The sequence below is a fragment of the Melanerpes formicivorus genome, unplaced genomic scaffold, assembly GCF_026170545.1.
Source record: "Melanerpes formicivorus ecotype bairdi unplaced genomic scaffold, bMelFor1.0.p_v2 SCAF_6, whole genome shotgun sequence".
Lineage (NCBI taxonomy): Eukaryota > Metazoa > Chordata > Aves > Piciformes > Picidae > Melanerpes > Melanerpes formicivorus.
The window spans coordinates 14,452,957-14,471,035 of NW_027142358.1; the positions used below are offsets into that span (position 1 = coordinate 14,452,957).

Sequence of the window (18,079 nt, forward strand, 5' to 3'; positions counted from 1 at the left end):
CAGTTAAACTTTTATTCAGAATGCATATATACTATGGGTATGAATAAGAAATGCGTATCTTCAATGAACAGTTGATGCTACGACCTATTTTTACTCAATCAGACCCTTTATTTCTCATGTATGTTCCCTCGCATAAGAGAGTTTTCTGCTTTTTCTCTTTATTGCTATTTATGATGTCAGCATGTGGTTTTCCTTCATGATTCATCAATACATATCCCTCTGTGGAACACCAAGCTGTCCTATTAAAAAATATCAAAATGAAACATAATCTGTTGGGTCTTCCAATATGAAAGTATTTGACTTGAATACAAACCCCCCCCAAAACAAAAAGGCAAAACCCCAAACCAGTTGCCTATCTTTTGATATAACTAGCATTTGCTGACTGGTTTTCTAACTAATCTGCTCTTTTTAATAACCTGTAAAGTTACTGTTGTACCATGTGTTCTGGTAAATTGGTAGTGTTGGATGGTATGTACTTTTCATACTAAGCAAATATAATTTCTAGTTGTAAATATTTTTTACTTTCTTGGAGAGTTTAGATGTCATACTCCAAGTAACCAGGGGAGAACTATGAATTTCAGAATAGCCTATCCAGCAGTTTCTTGGTCTAACAATAGTCTGCATTGGTGACTCTGTGGATTCCTGCTGCAGAATGTTGTGGTGACTGCTGCACTTTAAGAGGCCTTATTTATGATCAGGGGAGAACATCTAAGAAAGCTTCTTGAGATTCATTCCTTCTCTTGACCTGAGATGTGCTGGCTTCTGTTGTGGGTTGCGTATGTCTTCCAGTGGGAGGTGACTGGAAGGTAAAAATGGAGTTTGGGCAATTGGAGAGACTGCGTCACTTGCCTGAAAGAGGTAGTAAACCATATTAGATGAGTACAAGCTGTCAGATCATCTCTGGGACAGCTGTGTTGCTGGGTATTGCTGTATGTCTGTGGGGTTTGTGGCAGCAACAGGAGTGCATGTTGGGTGTAATGTGTTCAAACACTTGTAGGAAGTAGGCAAGTGAAGGCGAGCACTACTCTGGAGGGATGCTGTGCAGCATCATCACGCCAGTGCTCCCCAAGGGTTGTCAGGCGCAAGGGCTGCTTTCAACATGCTCCCTGAGCAAATGCTACCGGCACAGCCTTGGCCGGCTGCAAAGCTGGTGTCCGTGGCTGTTCCAAGGCAAAATCAGCGTGCCAAGACTGGCGGCAGGTATGCCCTGAAAGACCAGCAGTTTCTCGGAGGGGCAGTTGCTCTGCGCACGGATTTTCCTCTATGTGCTGAAGAGGGACGCACCTCGGCCTCGCATCCCCACGTGGAAGAGCATGTAACTGACTTACACTCTCCTATGGGAAACGCTCCTTCGATGCGGCCGCCACAAGACGGCTCACAAGCCGATTCCTGCTGCGGCCTTTGTTCTGCGTTCCCCACGGCGCTGGGCTCCTCTGGCCCATTCTATCACTACCGGTTTCGCTTCCCCCTAAAAGAGGCATCCAACGGCCGCCGCAACCCCGACGGTTGTTTCCCCATCCACCCCGCCCCTAAGCCCCAGGACGCGTCATCCTCCATACCCACCGTCGCCTGGGGCAGCCATCACCGCCCTTCCACGCCAGGCGGCCCCGCCCGCCCCGCCGGCCCCGCCTTCCTCGCCTTCCTACAGGACCCTTCTGCATCGCTGGGGCTGCCCTGCGAGCGCCTGCTGGACTGCGGCTCCTTTGCCCGGTTCCTCGCTCAAAGGTGCACTGTTTCTCGTCAACCTCCGACTGTGTGTTTTGGGCGGCGGCGCCTCCAGCCGGCCGGGCGGCGTCGCGGTGCGGCGGGAGAGTCAGGCAGTGGTCGAAGCGGCCCCGGCTGCTTGGGGTCCTGCGCGGCGGCAGCGGGCGGGCGGATCGGTGTCTCCTTCACTTCGCCCTCCAGTGCCAGCGGCTGCAGCAGCGCGGCCTTCTAACGGAGAGACCCTCCCGCATCCCCAGCCCTGCTCTGCCAGGCCCCGCTGCCCTCCCTCACTAGCCAGGTGCCGGTCCAGGCCGTGACCGGCCCCGTGGGAGCAGGGGAAGCGGGCGGGGCTCGCCCGTGTGCGAGCGGGTGGCGGGACGGCGAGCGGGATCGGGGACCGCGCGTCGGGGGTGGCGAGGCGGGGAGCGCCTTCAGCGCCTGGGCTAATGGCAGGGCGGGTGAGGCTGGGAGGGAGTGTGTGCGTGTTGGGGATTTCGCTCGCGTCGTTCGCCTCCGCCTGCCCCTGTATCCTGCGCAGGTGTCGCGCCCTCTTCGGCATGCGGACCCGGGCTGGGCCGAGCCGCGGTTACATAAGGGGCGGCGGGGCGCGCGCGGCGGGAGGGGGTCAGGCCGGGATGCCCAAGATGGCCGCGTGGAGGAGTTCACCTTGCAGCGGCAGCGGGCGGCGCTCGCCCTGGCGGCAGCGGCGGGCCTGGGCCCGGACACGGGGGAAAGACTTGTCGCTGGGCGCCGCCGCCCGGTCGCTTCCCTGGGAGGGTGTGCCGGATTCGCGTGTGTCCCGGCTTGGTGTTTCGCACTACCGTTTTCCCTTTCATTGCCCTTTCCTGGGAGGCTCTGCCTTACCCCTGCTTTTAGTTTCTGAAGATGCAGTTAATTTTCACATGCTTAATTCTTTTCCTTCTCCGTAGAGACTATAAATCAGCCTTGATATGGTTACTAGGCTAGTGTGTCCACCTCCAAGAAGTAGGGAGAGAGTTGAAGCAAGGGTAATGAGGTCGTTTTGGTTTTTGTTATTTATTTTTTGTTAAGATTTAGTAACAGTGCGAGTCTAAAGGTCACCCCAGTATGCCCATTATGTTTGAACAAGTTGTTACTCGATTAATGTACATTTCGCTATTGCAAACAACACTGCAATGCGATTTTGGTGTAGTTACTGTCATTTTTTAAAATCGCACGAGTACTTAGGTGATTTTTTTTTTTTTTTTAAATTGTAGCCTGTTCTAGCCTTTGTAGACAGATCTTCAATATCCTGAGATCTTAAAATTATTAGAAATCTTCATAGAAGTCCTTGGCTTTCCTTTAATTGTAGGGTTTGAGGGAGTTTTGAAAGACTACATCGAAGGAAAACAGTGATGTAATAATAACTTGTAACATTAACATGTTTTTCTGTTGGGTTTTTTTTAAATGTTTTTTCTTTATACACAAGGATGCTTGTAGCTCTTGACTAACAGATTGTTTTTTTAGGGAGGCATGAAACAAAGATCAGGGTGGAGCTTCCACTTGATTCAAGTAGATTTTGTGGTTTGGAAACGAGGAATAAATTATCTCATAGTTGCTCTCACAACAAATATCTTGGTAAATGGTACTTATATTTTAGTCCTAATTAGTAGCTTTAAAGTAAAAAACTTTAGAATAGGTTTGGAGAAAATGACTTGTAAGTATTTGCAGACCTCAGTAAGTTATCATTGGAGGACACACACAGGAACAATTTTTTTTGTTTGGATTTTGGCTCGGTTTTTTAATGAGCATTGTGATGATGGCGATGGCTTATCAGATTTTTAATATATCCAAAATTAACTCTAGGTTTCTGCTTTTGTCCTCATCTGTCCTTGTTAGTGTAGGCTTAGAACAGCAGTGACAGTTTTAATAGGGAATATTTTAACTTTCTATGACAAAACTCACATCTGTAGGCTGAAACGTCTTAAGAGATAGTCAGCTACCTTGCAATGGGAAGGATGTTTAACTAGGCCAGATAAAACTGCAACATCCTTTCCACCGTAGTAAGCCTTTGGGTTTGGACACGGATACCAGTTTGTTAACTTCTCAGAAGGTTCTTGCTTAGTATAATTCTCTTGTCTGCAATGATTGTCTAGTCTGAGTGGAAACACTGAAAACAAAACCAAAAAGATCATTTATTTATACTCTAAAAGCATGTCTATGCTAAAGGCTAGGACAAAACTTTAGGAATAATTATGCCAAAGATGTTCATTCAGACTGAGACACTAATTAAAGGAAAAATACACAGATAAAGCTTATCTAAATTATTTTAAACTGCTAATGAGTTGCACAGCTTGTACAGCAGAAATTTAAGTTGTGATCGCACACTTGCTTAGAATTTTGGTCCACCACCCGCTTTTTATTGACGAAATAGTAGGAACAATTTAACATCACTGGGGTTAGTATCTCTTCTTCTATAGATTTTTTTTTTTTTTTTTCTTCTTCTTCTTTCCTCAAGACTTATTTATTATGCACATGTACTTGGGCTAACCCTTTCTAAGCTTCAGGGTCTATGCTCCAAGTAATTTTAATGTGGGGTTGTTTGCGTGGTGGTGGTGGTGGGTTTTTTTTTAAGATACAGATTAACTCCATGGAAAGACAGACTTGTTTTTGAGAAAGTGATGCATGCCTTGCTATAGGGACCTGGTTATAGAGTTTAGAACTCCTTACTAAAGAACGGAGGGATTTATTTATTTGTTAAGTTTAATTTTGAGTGTAAATGTTGCTCAGAGGAGGTTGAAGATATCCTATTGCGGCTTAGGGAGGTGGAGTAAGGTACTCTGGAAAACTGCATTGGAAATTGTAGAAAGATAAGGAGCAGGCTTATGTGCTATGATTGCTTGCTAAATTAGATATTTTTTAAAAAGAAATAGTAGCAGTCAAGACATATTAGGCTGTATATGACGGGTGTAGTTGTAAATTCTTTTTTACCTTATTTTCTTTTAATTATTCTCCTATATGGATGCTATTTTGAAACAGCAGTCTGTTTAATGGAATGGTGCCCCAAAGGAAGTTTTTATTCTGCTTTTTAATTGGGTGTTTTCCAAGAAAGTTTTCCTTTTATGTAGATAGGCCATGAAAATACAGGGAGAAAAATTTTGTGTGTGTGGATAACTTGATTAAATATTGGTTAAAAGTGCTCTATACAAATGACTTCTGCTTTCGGTCAAACATTAACTTGTGAGAGCACTACCTTTGTTATTTTTGAGGTTCTGAAGATTTTTCCACATAAGGACAAGATAAGTGGTTAGTTATGATCATCTGTTTTTCTTAGATTGATTAAAACTGTCAACTCAGGTCTCAAATGTGACCAATCAGTTTGAAAATACAAGATTGTTGTTTGCTTTCATTCAGCCTTTTCATGGTACTTACCTAGTTGGTTTCATTATTCCCCCCTTTCTCTGCCCCTCCTTTTTTTCTCCCCCTTTCACAGCATGTGAGAGGAGTTATTTTCTCTGTTATATGCTGTCTTCTGTCTTTTAACATTTTAAAACACAGTGCCTGTATAATCATCTTTTGCTATTGAAATCATGTGAAAAGTGTACCTGCAGGAAGATACAGTTAAGGGTGTGTCTTCACTGGGAGGAGAACCATACAGGCCTGTCAGATACCAGCCTAAGGTCTCAATCTGTTGGGCCCTGGAGGCTGGGTCATAGCTAGTCTTGAATGACAGGCTCTTCAATAGTGAGGCTCCCTGTCTTTAAAGAGAGCTCTTCACACACCTGGCACGTCTACTATTTGTTTCAAACTAGCAACACAACGTTACAAAGTTAAACTTCGTATGCTGTAGGTAGGGGAGGGAGAACTTCATCAGACTGACTGCTAGTTGATGGCATTGGATGTTTCTTTTTAAATTGTATGTCTACCACTTAAAATATGGGGCAAAGGATATTGCAGAACTTTGTAGGCCTTTTCAGGGGGTTTTCATGTCTGTCAAATTTGACTGTGGAACTTCACAAAATAACCGGAAAAATTACAGTTTTTAAAATTTGCAGTTTCCTTTGTTTTGGTAGTAACTGCCCACCCTGGAAATGTTGATTTCTGGTAATAAAAGATGTGTGGAGAAATTTACTTGAAAAATGAAGTTAGGTGGTCTTGCAATGCCTCTTCTCTACAAGCAAACTACCCTAAGCCTAGAAAATACTGTGTTCACAGTGACCGTCACTGAAAATCTGTACGTGTTTAACAGGACACTGTAAGTGTTTGAGCCATCTGTCCATTAACTGCCTACATAGTGACTCTACCTTAAATAGTGTCTTTAAGGAGTTGTGGTGGCACTGTTTGTGTGCACGATAGTAAAAGGTTCACTACTAATTACGCTGTTATCTTTCAGCTCTAATGGCGATTCCTCCATCCTATGTAGACCTTGGCAAATCTGCCAGAGATATCTTCAATAAAGGATATGGTAAGAAAAGTAACTTGTGTAAAACATGGTGTTTGTGGTGCAGCAATGAATTGCCTTGTAAATCAGATATGTAAAATTGAATACTGAAAGTGCCTGTGTTTTGGAGGAGGGGGAAGGTACCCTGGTCTTCTTACTTTTAACTAGCAGATCACTGGAGGGTTTTTTATAGGCTGTTTTGATGTGAAATAGGTTAGATCTTCCTCCTATAGCTACATAAATATGAGAGGTGTACAAGTATTCAAGAATTGCAAGTGTAATTTAACTAAGGAGAATACTTCATTTGTTACAGCATTTGGTGATGTGAAAAGGGCTGTATACCAGCAATATTCTAGGCTTGTTTGCAATAGAAAGAGGAATAGCCATTGCGATGAGGGATCCTTCAACATTTGAAATGCTTTAATGCCATGCAGCGGCATAATTAAATTCTGCCTTGTTACAGCACTGCTTTTTTTGGTCTTTGGGAATGCATCTGGGGGCTTTTTGACCTAGACACTTGCTCAGTTCTAAGTGCAACATTGTGAATCAACACTCGCATAAACCCTACTTGCACTACAGTTTCAATGTCTGTGTATTTCCTAGTGATTGTGTTTTTACAATTTTTTACTTTGACATGTTTCTTTTTGGTATTGAGAGACTAATCTTGTGCATTGGGATAGCCAATGCCATCCTGGGAACTAAATTTACTCTTGGAAGTTGTCGTTTTGTACTTAAACATACAGTATGTAACTGCGAGGCTACTCCCCTCTTTTTATGTTGTGGTGATAGAACAGAACTCCTGGCATATTCTGGAGTGGCCACATGCTGTGGCATCTAAAATTGGAATGTTACTGAGGTCAGCCTATGGTTGGTTTTATATATGTATATACTTGTCACAGCTGAGAATTTTTGGAAAACCAGCTTCTTAGAAAACGTGCACACTTAGTTAAAGCCTCCTGGTGTAACTTTGGCTTCTGTTTGTTAAAGGTTTTGGGCTGGTGAAACTGGATGTGAAAACAAAATCTGCAAGTGGAGTGGTGAGTTTAAATACCTTCTATTATTTTATTTTTTAAATGTATATATTCTGATACATAATCGTAAAGGGCACCTCTTCCAGATGCTCTGAAGTACTTCATAGGTTATGTGAGTGATAAACTTTGGGTATAAAATAATTTCAGGAGCCCCTAAAGACCTGACTTTATTCTGAATTTAACAGATGTATTGCACTGTTTAGTAATCTTCATACAATAAAAAGACGACTTAGTTGTCTCTCACGTCTGAAGGTGAACAAATAGTTGACACATTTTTTAAGTATTTTAATGTATCAATCATAGTGCACAGAATTTATTTCTGAAGTACCCTGTGATGGTGTTTGTATTTAGTAGAAATCTCTGTCATCTTGGTGCTTGTGTGAAGTAGTTGGCAGGGAATTAGTGCATCAAATCTTAGGCTCCTCTTCAAAGGTATTACAGTGTTGCAGTAATGTTCCATGCAAGCAGTACTTCATGTAACTTCTCTGTATTTCCAGAACAGGCTTTGCAAGATACAAAGGCAGATTTATTTTTTTTATTCATATCTGGAAGCTTTAACAGTGTAACTAGCTGTTGGAAACAAGGTGCATGGGTTATATGCTGTGTTTTTTTCTAGAAGTCTGTATCCCCATTGAATCACAGTTCACAAGAGCTCTGGTTTAGATGTAGTAGTTGTTATAGCTTATTTCTTTTGAGGACTGCCAGTAACATTGGTAAAACTCTGAAAAATCCAAGACCTCTTCTGAATCCAGTATGTTATAAGCCATACTTTCCATCAGGAGAAAGTGTAGCTGCATATAACCTGTGCAGTAGGGAATAGCACAAAGCAAGAAGTTAAGGCTGAAGGTATTTGGAAGTTCTGTAGTCCTTGTCACTTGCCGAGAAACTGACCTTACTGGAAGTATGGAACTGCATGGGTGGTTTAGTAACACAATACAAGTAAATGTCTTGGCCATGATTAAATCTGAGCAAGCACTGTTAAAGAACAATCTCGTGTGCTTGAGATGTGCATGGAGCTGTGAAAATATGAATGCTTAAGGACTTGTGATTTCAAATCTGTGTTTACCCCTGAGTGTGGGGGATGAGTGTGGGGAGTTGATTTGAAAATAATACTGTGAATGGAGGAAGTCAAAATGTTTGTTTTATATTTTTAAAGAAGTTCAAATAGTAATTAAAAAAAAAAAATAAATCTGAGGGGCAGTATTATTTTGGTGGAAAGAGCTCCTTAACATACATTTGCAAACCAGACTTGCATTTCTGCTGTATGTTGCCTTAGTTTCTCAATAGTTGTACACAGAAACTATTTATTCTGTTGTCTGAGATTCCAAATAGTGAGGCATGTCAGGGACTACTTAGTTTAATAAGGAGATGTGGGTGATATTGCTGACTTTTAAATACTTTTGAGAATTCCAAGTAAGGCTTTACCAGAAGCATGAAACCAGACTGTTGCCCTAGCTCACAATTCAAATCCAAATGTTCTTCCTGTGTGTCATTAAATCAAAGTGTCAGTGGAACAAGAATTTTAAATGTGCCATTAAAATTCATGTTGCCTGTAACTTGTGTAAGAAGGCTGGTGCATAGGTTCAACTGAGAACTCTCTTAAAAGGCAGCAAAACCCTAGAACCATCCACCCCCAATGTGAAAAATGATGGCATTCTGTGTGACCTTTCATAACTGTACCTGATATATCCTTGGAAATGGTTGACTGGAATAATGGAAACACTTAAGCAGTTCTTAAAGAATTTTACTGGAGTTGCATTATGTGTATTTTTGGCTCTTGGCTTGATTTTTATTTTACTCATTAGGAGTATCAGACTTCACTTTGTGTTTCAAGAACTTTTTTCTGCTTTTAAAGAGAATACTTACGGTAACTACTGTTCTTGCTTATGAGTTACATTGCAAACTTGCGTATCTTGTGATAGTGGCAGAAACACTGCAGTTGAGATGGGGACTGGGTGGAGGCCTCCATGTGGATATAGGTTGTCTAGTTCCTGTTCGTGGTGTTTCCCTCTTCTCCCATCACAAATTGTCAACTTTGTTTCTTAGAACAACAAGATCTTAGTGTTGGCTGAAGGCAAGTAGTTTCTCTTGGCACTCAGTAATGCTTTTGGGATCACATGTGTCTTCTGTGTAACATGGACACTTTCATTTCTAGGAATTCACAACATCTGGGTCATCGAACACAGACACTGGAAAAGTGAATGGGAGCTTGGAGACCAAATACAAGTGGGCTGAGTATGGACTGACTTTCACAGAAAAATGGAACACAGATAACACTCTGGGAACAGAAATTGCCATTGAAGATCAGGTAAACATTAGGGGAGTTTGTATTTGTTTTACCTAACTATCAGACCTGAGTTTATAGCTTTGTCTTCTTCCCATTCCATTAGATTGCCAAAGGCTTGAAGTTGACATTTGATACAACTTTCTCACCAAATACAGGGTAAGAATTGTTAACCTTTCTACCTTATTTAGGGCACCAATGACACCCATGACAGACATTCATCTGATCTGTTGTATTGGCACAGATGTTTCTGTGGTTTGCTATTGATCAGAATTATCAAATCCCAGTGCAAAAGGCATCTGCTCTATAGCATTACATCTCATTCTACAGGGCTACTATTAGGTGTTTCACAATAGCCCACTTTGCTTGTTTTCTGAAATAGAAATACTTGGAGGCATGAGGACACTTCTACATTAAAAATGCCTGTTTGCAGTAGCCCTGTGCTCTCTTGATGGGTTAGCTGTGCTTTGGCCCAGTCTACAGGTTGCATGTATATGACATTTGAATACGTTGTGTAGTCACGTGGCTCAAATTTGGCACTTTTTATTGCAAAAAGTCAAGCCTTGGCTTAAGATGATTCTTTCTCTGTTTCAGAAAGAAAAGTGGTAAAATTAAGTCAGCTTATAAACGTGAATGCCTAAACCTAGGTTGTGATGTTGACTTCGATTTTGCTGGGCCTGCAATCCATGGTTCAGCGGTCTTTGGTTATGAAGGCTGGCTTGCTGGTTATCAGATGACTTTTGATAGTGCCAAATCAAAATTGACAAGAAATAACTTCTCTGTGGGCTACAAGACTGGAGACTTCCAACTGCACACTAATGTGTAAGTACTGAAAATTGTGTCCGCACTTACAGAAGCAGCCTTTCTCTCCTTTCCTTCTAGTCAGAATACGAAGATTTGAAATGCCAAGAGGTGTTTGCAAGGCCACTAAGTGGAGTGTGCTTTTTCAATACAAAACTATATAAGTGATAACTATTACTTTGTATCCTTCTTACTCAAAATAGTAAATGCCCATGGCTTGTTACCACTTGCATTCAATACATGCTACAGGTCATTAAAGACCTGAAATACATCCAAATTGGGCGTGTGGTAGTTCAGTTACATATAGCTGATCATAATGTTTGTTCTTGTTTTGCCATTACATTGCATTGTATCTGGCTGTAATTTAAGGGTGGTGGATTTGTTAGAGGTGATAATTAACATTGCACTGTTTCAGAAGGCAGTTTTTGAAGCAAGAATGAACTTTTACTTTTGGGCTTTTAAGTAAATTCATCTTGGCTGCCTGGGATGAAGAGTGCACAAAGCAGAGCATAACTAAACAAGTGTAAACATCTTGTTCATGAGTTTTCTTCAGATGTGCTGCCTTTAGATCTTTAATGTTCTCCAGAGTAAGCTGGTCAAAACCTGCTAAAGGACATAGCGTTTTCAGTCTTAATAAAAATTCGTGGTGTTGTAGTGTGTTCAGTTAGGAAATGACTTGGTTTTTGAGCTAGAAGTTTATCCTTTTGGAGGGATAGGCTGGGGATTCTGTTTGGGTTTATGGAAGTTGAAGGGTATGGGAAGAAGCTGCACTGTAGTCCGGGCTGTAGGAGTTCCATTTCAGTCAGACACAAGGTCATCTAATTTTTAGGTACACACTATGTATTCAAGCATCCTAGAATTCAGAGAGTCCACTTAGTTTTGTAAGGGTGTGATCTGGAATTGCATTGAAGTATTTAGTTCAACATCAATGTGAGAATTAGCTGTAGCACTCTCAAATACATTCTTTTTATTTTCCCCCATGAATTATTGCAGTTTAATTCTGCCATAAAGTCTTTGTTCATTTCCCTTTCTTCTGTCAAAAAAAGTGAAATGACTTTTGTAATTCATAGTCATCATAGAATAGTTTGGATTGGAAGGGACCTTAAAGATCGTGTAGTTCCAACCACTCTGCCATGGCCGGGGACACGTCCTACTACTCAAGATCCCATCCAGCCTGGCTTGAAACACTTCAGGGTTGGAGCCTGCACAACTTCTCTGGGCAATCTGTTCCACCCTCCCGGTGAAGAAGTTCTTCCTAAAAGAACAGTTCATATGTTTGCATTTTAAGAAAGATTGGGAGTAGTTTCAGAAAACGCCCAACCAAATAAATGTTGGGGTTATGTAAATCTGAGAAAGTAACTCTCATTCTTGATTTGTGCAGCAATGACGGTTCAGAATTCGGTGGGTCAATTTACCAGAAAGTGAGTGACAATCTTGAAACTGCTGTAAACCTGGCTTGGACAGCAGGTAGCAACAGCACTCGCTTTGGCATTGCAGCTAAATACAAGTTGGATTCCACTGCTTCCATCTCTGTAAGTATGGCTCTAGCTGGAAGTGTTATACTAAGCACAGTGTGGTTTTTTTTTTTTAGTTTCTGTGAATCTGTCTTATTAGTACAAAAGGATGTAATAGGTCAGGACATCTTGTTGGAAATGTGCTTACAATCCAGGCAGTCAAAATTAAACCAAGTTTTTAAATTCTGTAATTTTGCATAAAGCAAAATCTCATTTAGAGTCTGTCAAATGTTGTGCTTCTCTAGAGAACTTCAAAAAAAAAAAAGGAAAGGAAAAACTCTTTGAATTAAGTTCTGTAAGTTTACAGATTGGTTTTTTTTTTCCTTAAAATGGATTTTGAAGAGAGCTGCTACATTCTCATAGCAACAACTCTGGCAGTACTGGTTAATAAGGTGATAGGCTCAGAGGTTTTCTCTGTGATATTGAATTGAACCTGAATTGTTGAAATCATCCTGTAGAGGAAATGATACAAAGTGAACTGAAAAAATTTGCACATTCTTTATGATGATATTATGAAATGTTTGCAGCTTGGTTGATTTGAACTGCAGTTTAATCCTTTTGTAATCATATGAACATGGAGGATTCTTCTGAAGTGGCTTGTTTTGGGAGACTGAGGTGATAAATTGCTATGGCCTTCTGAAAAGGGGGCGGGTGGGAAAGTTGAGTTGCTGAGCTAGATTGCAGATTCTCCCTGCCCTTATGTTTTCTGTGCTCTTCCACTTAGAGATAAAGTAACATATTTAAAGAGCAAGGGCATAGCTGGGAAGAGGGAATTGGGTAAGCACAGAGATACTGAGAGAAAAAGTAAATTTTGGTTAAGTTGATAATGGCACTATTGCTGTATTTATTGTAGCTTCTGAATGATAAGAACCAGTCAGTTGTCAACATTTCAGTTGCTTTTGTCTGTCTCTTTTTTCAGGCAAAAGTGAACAATTCTAGTCTAGTTGGAGTGGGTTATACCCAGACCCTGAGGCCAGGTAAGAGTTATTACATTAATTATTTCACATACATCTTTTATGTATCACAAGAAAATCTCAGAGATCTCTGCATTTATATGCAGTTATTTCCCTTTTTCATGATAATTTTGTTTAAGAAATAGTAGACATTTTGCATTCACTTACACTACAAATCAAGTCTTTATGCAAACAAGACAAACTCCATTGCAGGTAGTGGGCTTTCTGCATCATATACTTGTGTAGGAGTGGACTGTATTGTGTTTGACAGCTTAACTTTAGACTGTGTGAAGTAGGGTGTTTTTGTTTGGTTGTTTTTTTAGCATTGCTTTCTGCAGCCATACTAAATGGAATGGTTGCAGGTCTTGACAATTAAGAACAATTGTCAGAAGAACACTTTCCCTGCTCTTCATATTTACTAAAAAAACCTTAAATTTTTCTGTTTAAATATGAGAACACCTGTGAATGCTCTATTACCATCGGGTAGTTCCTTATTTGAAAACTAGTACAAATTGTAGTTTCATTGCATCTCTTCCTTGGTACAAGTGTCTATCTTTCTATACATAATTTCCCTTCTTTTGTTTTGATTGGGATTAAATTAATGAGGTGGGAATTATAAAAAGATAGTTATCTTTATTTTCCTGAAAACCCCACCCCAAAATTATATACAAACTAGTTAAATTTATTTACAGGTTCTATTCAGTCGTGAATTGTACAGGAATGCTTATGGGCAACTTTAGTACAACTTAGAGAATTCAGAAAATGGAAAAGGCTAAGACACAAAATAGCTTCATCCCACTTATAAAACTGAGACATGCCAGGACCTCAGGGAAAGCTGATGAGTCAGATTTTACTCATGAGAACGGAGTAGGTATTTAAAGATAGTCCATAGGTTTCTCTTTCATGGCAGGCTCCAGAACTGCAAGTTTATAATCCAATTTGTAGATCACATGGCACAAATCCAAAGGGAACAGGACCTACCAAAGCTGAAGTGTCATTAGACACAGCTTACATGGGGCAAAACTCATGGAGTGACACTGTCCGAGCAGTGCAAGCAAAGCTGCAAATTTTATGGCAGGCAGGGTGCAGAACCACAAGGTAGGCAGGTCCGGGGAGAAGCCAGGTCCAAGTGCTGACCTCTTCAATTTCACCATGAATCCAGAGAGAGAACAGAGTGACTCCAAAACAAATGCCAAAACTGATCTAAAAATGAGAGCCCAGATCACTTTCTGGTCACTCTATTTAAGATTTTCCTAGACAATGTGTCCAGTACCAATATATACTGAGTGTGAAGAACCCAGCCAATCACAATTCCAGATCCCAGCACGGGCTTCTCGCATGGGTGAATACATGCAAGAGACCTCAGCGCCTGGCGGGAAGTATGTGCGCCTTTTTACCTGTCCCTCAGGGAGAGGGCAGGTCAATTTCACACCTTTCACAGAATCAGCAAGGTTGGAAAAGACCTCAGAGATCATGAAATCCAACCTATCACCCAACACCTCATGACCAACTAAACCGTGGCTTCAAGTGCCGTGTCCAATCCTTTTTTGAACACCTCCAGAGATGGCAACTCCACTACCTCCCTGGGCAGCCCATTCCAATGGCCATAACTTTCTGTGAAGAACTTTCCCCTCACCTTGAGCCTAAACTTCCCTGGTGCAGCTATATCTTCCCCCATTCAAACTTCTGGTGATGGAGGTGGGGGAAGTGAGGTTTGGAGCCTCCCATAACACCTTTACACACCTTAATGTAGTAAAAAAGAGGTCTTGTGCGTTTACCAGTCAGGGACTTTGCATGTCCACTTTATAACATGGTATTCAGACAAAGCATCTAGCTTGATTCATGTGAATAGATTCCACTATATTTCATGGGTAAATGAATTTTTCTCTAGAAATCTTAGGAGGAAATTAATGAAATAGAAATAGAGCTGGAGCTGGGACTTGTAGTGATGGAGATTGAGTTGCATGAAAGCTATTTTGATTGTGTGTTGTAAACATGCTGCTTCAAAATCTTACAGGTGTGAAGCTTACACTGTCTGCCCTGATAGATGGAAAGAGCATCAATGCTGGTGGCCATAAACTTGGTCTTGGTCTGGAATTGGAGGCTTAAAAAGGCGAAGAAACTGCCTCAGAGAAGGGATATCAGAAGAATTTGGCCTTAAAATGTATTTCCAATGTGACCAGCAGGCTTTCTTTTTTTTTCTCTTCCCCGAGAAGGATCACCTAGGAAAAGCACTGTATTTGAAGTATCTAGACAGTTACTTGTTAGCTGGTTTCTAGTTAAATTGGTTACCCATCTAGTTAAAATTCTGCATTAGTGCAGTCACCTAAACATTATTTAAATGTATTTAACTGTTTAATGCGCTACCCACAAATAATGAAATAGACATTTATGAAACCTGTACAATTGTGTGCATGTTTGTTTTTATGTTCCTTTTAACATTCAATATTGGCATTGAATGAAAAATGGATCAGTGGATGTTTTTAAATGAGGTCAATTTTGTTAAATCACCTGAAGGAGAAATACATTTGGTATCCCAAGATAAATCGTGAATAAAACAAGTACACACACATACTTGTGCCTCATATATTTTAAGAATTAAGATATGAGGGTAGTGCTAAATTAAATGTTTTAAGCTGTAACTTGAAATAATCAAAGTAGTGCTCTATACCTTTGTGCAGTTAAGAACCTCCACCCCACCCATGACAACACTGAATATAGATGGTTTTCACTGAACAGTTGGATTCCTCAAGCAATTTGAATGTGCTTTTCTGTCAGGTAAGATTTGTCATGACACAATGGTTTAGTTTACCCTGTGTTCCACAGACAAGATTTACTGCATTACTGGTTGGCTTCCTGATGCATAGAGTGCAGGATTGTGTACTTGGCACACTGAATCATTTCAGAACTGCTCCTTAATACTTCTGCCCAAGGGGTGAAAAACCTCACCACAAACACACCTTTTGCTTATATTTGTATGAAGTGAGACCTATCTCTGCAACTGAATGTGACAGTGTAATGGTATAGCAGCCTGCTTATCCCACCTGCTGTGAGAGGTTTCTGCTTAAAATGACTGAAATAAAGGCTTAATTTTAAAAGAAGATAGAGGAAAATGCATCCGGTTTTGCTTTCCCTTTTATGAATAAATCATGGCAGATACACATTTAAGCCCAGAAACATGCAAAAATCTCATGTTTTGCCAGGTTAGAATTAAGAGGGAATGGAAGTATGGGGGACATCTGGTCTGTGATCATAACATCACTTAAGGTCAACTGTAACTAGCTGTGAATGCTTTTTATGTATAATGTATTAAATACATGTAGTTACAGTGCTTGCTGTATGAGCCAAAGAATGGGGATTTACTGAGTTCAGGGGAGTGCCTAAAGCCTGCTTCTTAGTCTCTCATAGCAGAAAAAGGTATCTTAATATGTAGTCTTGCAGTCAGTATTCCACAGCAGCTTCCTTTATAGAGTAGGTGGTTAGCTTATGATCAGGAAGCTTTGGCTATGGTTTGCAAGCTGTGTTCTGTTCATACTGGATTAGACTTAACCCCTGTAAAAGTCCCAGTGATTTGTCTGAAGTCTTGTTCCATCCGGCACTGTTGCCCTTGCATGCAGATTTCTTGAGTACTGCATTGTAAACTGCTTGTGTTTAGGCTCTAGCTGTGGAATCGTTAAACCACCTTTCCTGCAGAAGACAGAGCAGAGCTTATGCTTCTTGGTTAGGCTCTTGAGCAGGCTTGTCAGTGAATTTGACTAGTCTGTTACGTGATGAAGAAGGCTTGGCAACATTTGTGCTTGGGAGTATCTTTACAGCTGTTATTAAATGCCCTTTTCTGAGGAGCAGTTCTGCCACCTGATGATGGAAGAAGCATGTAAGGTGCAATTTGTTGCTCTTACTGCACATGTTAGTTTGTAGTGTTTTTGTGTGCTAGACCACTTAACTCTAGAGACCATGCAGCCAGATGTGGGTTTTAGTACAGGTTCTCTTTTTAATAGAACCATCTTTGGTGCCTCACAAAGTGTGTCCAGGATTCTGAGAAATAAAATGCTATGTGTCTGTATATCCCATCCAGACGGGTAAATAAAGGACTCTTGATAATGCATGATGCATGATTGCATCCTTAAAACATCATGGCTGCAACAGTAATGGGTTTTTTTCTGGTTTTGGAAACTTTTGATAGCCCTGTAGTGGTCTGACACTTTTTTTTTAGGAACTACTCTAACTCTTTTCTTCACTACCTGTTCATCAGCTGTTTTTCCCGAGATCACAAAGAGGAAAGTAAAATAAAAGCATATCCACAGAGTTTTTTTCCTCAACCCTTCATACAAATACGTAGTGGAAAGCTTGAACCTACCCATTTTACTCTGTTTTCATGTGCATCACTGTACTGGTCTGTAGCCTTTAAACTGTAAGTAGTTTCATTTTTTGGAATAGAGAAATAAAAAGGGCTCTGCAGTAATTAAGAGAACTGCAAAAATGAGTTTTCCTGAAACATTCTGTTAAAAATCACCACTTTGAATGTGAAAAGGAAATTCAGTGTCTCCTGACATCTCTCAAGTGCAGCTTATAAAAATGGCTGTCAGACTGGCTTTTCCAGTTTGTTACAGAAGCTGGTGGTACTGTTGGAGTGTTATGGTGAGGAGCGTTGGTAGTTGAAATAGCTCCATTTTGGCAGAACCATTAAACCGCCTTAATAATAACTTTCAGTGCTAGCTAGCCTTTCCTCGGGTGTCATTCTGAATAAAATAAAACCACTCGAGAGAACCAATGACCTGAGCATTGCCCTGCGTCTTGTTTGTTTGGACTGCAGCATCGCATTCCTGCCTGGTACAGCTGGAGTAGAGGTGGTCTGTGCGTATTGCCAGGAGACTTAATCACGCTTTCATAAATAAAAGACCCTTTTACAGGAGATCATGAAGCCCTCAATTTTGTAAGTTACTGTTCAAGTGCCTTGACCGTTTTTATGTTCTGTGCCATAGAAATTCTTCAGCTTGTTTCGGTTAACCTTGCATCTCCACGTGGTTCAGCTTGATGTTCATGCTGCAGTCATTCAAAACCAGAAAATCTGGAAGTGCCTTGGAATGGGTATGGAAAGTTTTTATTCCCAAGAATTGGGGCACAGGTTTTTACCTTTCCCTTGGTGTCCTGGTTTTAACTCTCAGCTGAGTCCCAGCAGTCCAGTTACAACACAGGTTTTCTCTTCCTTCTCCCCTCTGGTGGGCGAAGAGGAAAGAAAGGAGCCAGGAAAGCAGAAATGTCACTTGAGGTAAGGACAAGGGGTGTTGGATTACACAAAGGGAAGACAATCACAGAAACAGGAGAAAAGTTACTGGTGTACATGCAGACAAGTCTGCAAAAAGTGCCACCGCTGTGTGCGAAATGGAACAAAA

General features: G+C 41.0%; 1 protein-coding gene across 1 annotated transcript; it reads left to right on the forward strand.

Moving 5' to 3' along the window:
• The first annotated feature begins 1,885 nt into the window (after positions 1 to 1,885).
• On the forward strand, positions 1,886 to 15,256 carry VDAC2 (voltage dependent anion channel 2). The gene is made up of 9 exons (XM_068139875.1): positions 1,886 to 2,002; positions 6,056 to 6,127; positions 7,091 to 7,140; positions 9,290 to 9,442; positions 9,525 to 9,577; positions 10,013 to 10,240; positions 11,601 to 11,751; positions 12,653 to 12,710; positions 14,704 to 15,256. Exons 2-9 carry the CDS (start codon positions 6,061 to 6,063, stop codon positions 14,793 to 14,795), a joined length of 852 nt encoding a protein of 283 aa, XP_067995976.1. The 5' UTR covers positions 1,886 to 2,002; positions 6,056 to 6,060; the 3' UTR covers positions 14,796 to 15,256.
• Positions 15,257 to 18,079: the final 2,823 nt, after the last annotated feature.

What these genes read in the sequence shown, in the direction of transcription:
- VDAC2 (XM_068139875.1), top strand. Translation starts at nt 6,061, where the DNA reads ATGGCGATTCCTCCATCCTATGTAGACCTTGGCAAATCTGCCAGAGAT. An exon ending in AAATTGCCATTGAAGATCAG is followed by an intron (nt 9,443 to 9,524) that starts GTAAACATTAGG and finishes CCATTCCATTAG; the next exon opens with ATTGCCAAAGGCTTGAAGTT. An exon ending in ACTTTCTCACCAAATACAGG is followed by an intron (nt 9,578 to 10,012) that starts GTAAGAATTGTT and finishes TCTCTGTTTCAG; the next exon opens with AAAGAAAAGTGGTAAAATTA.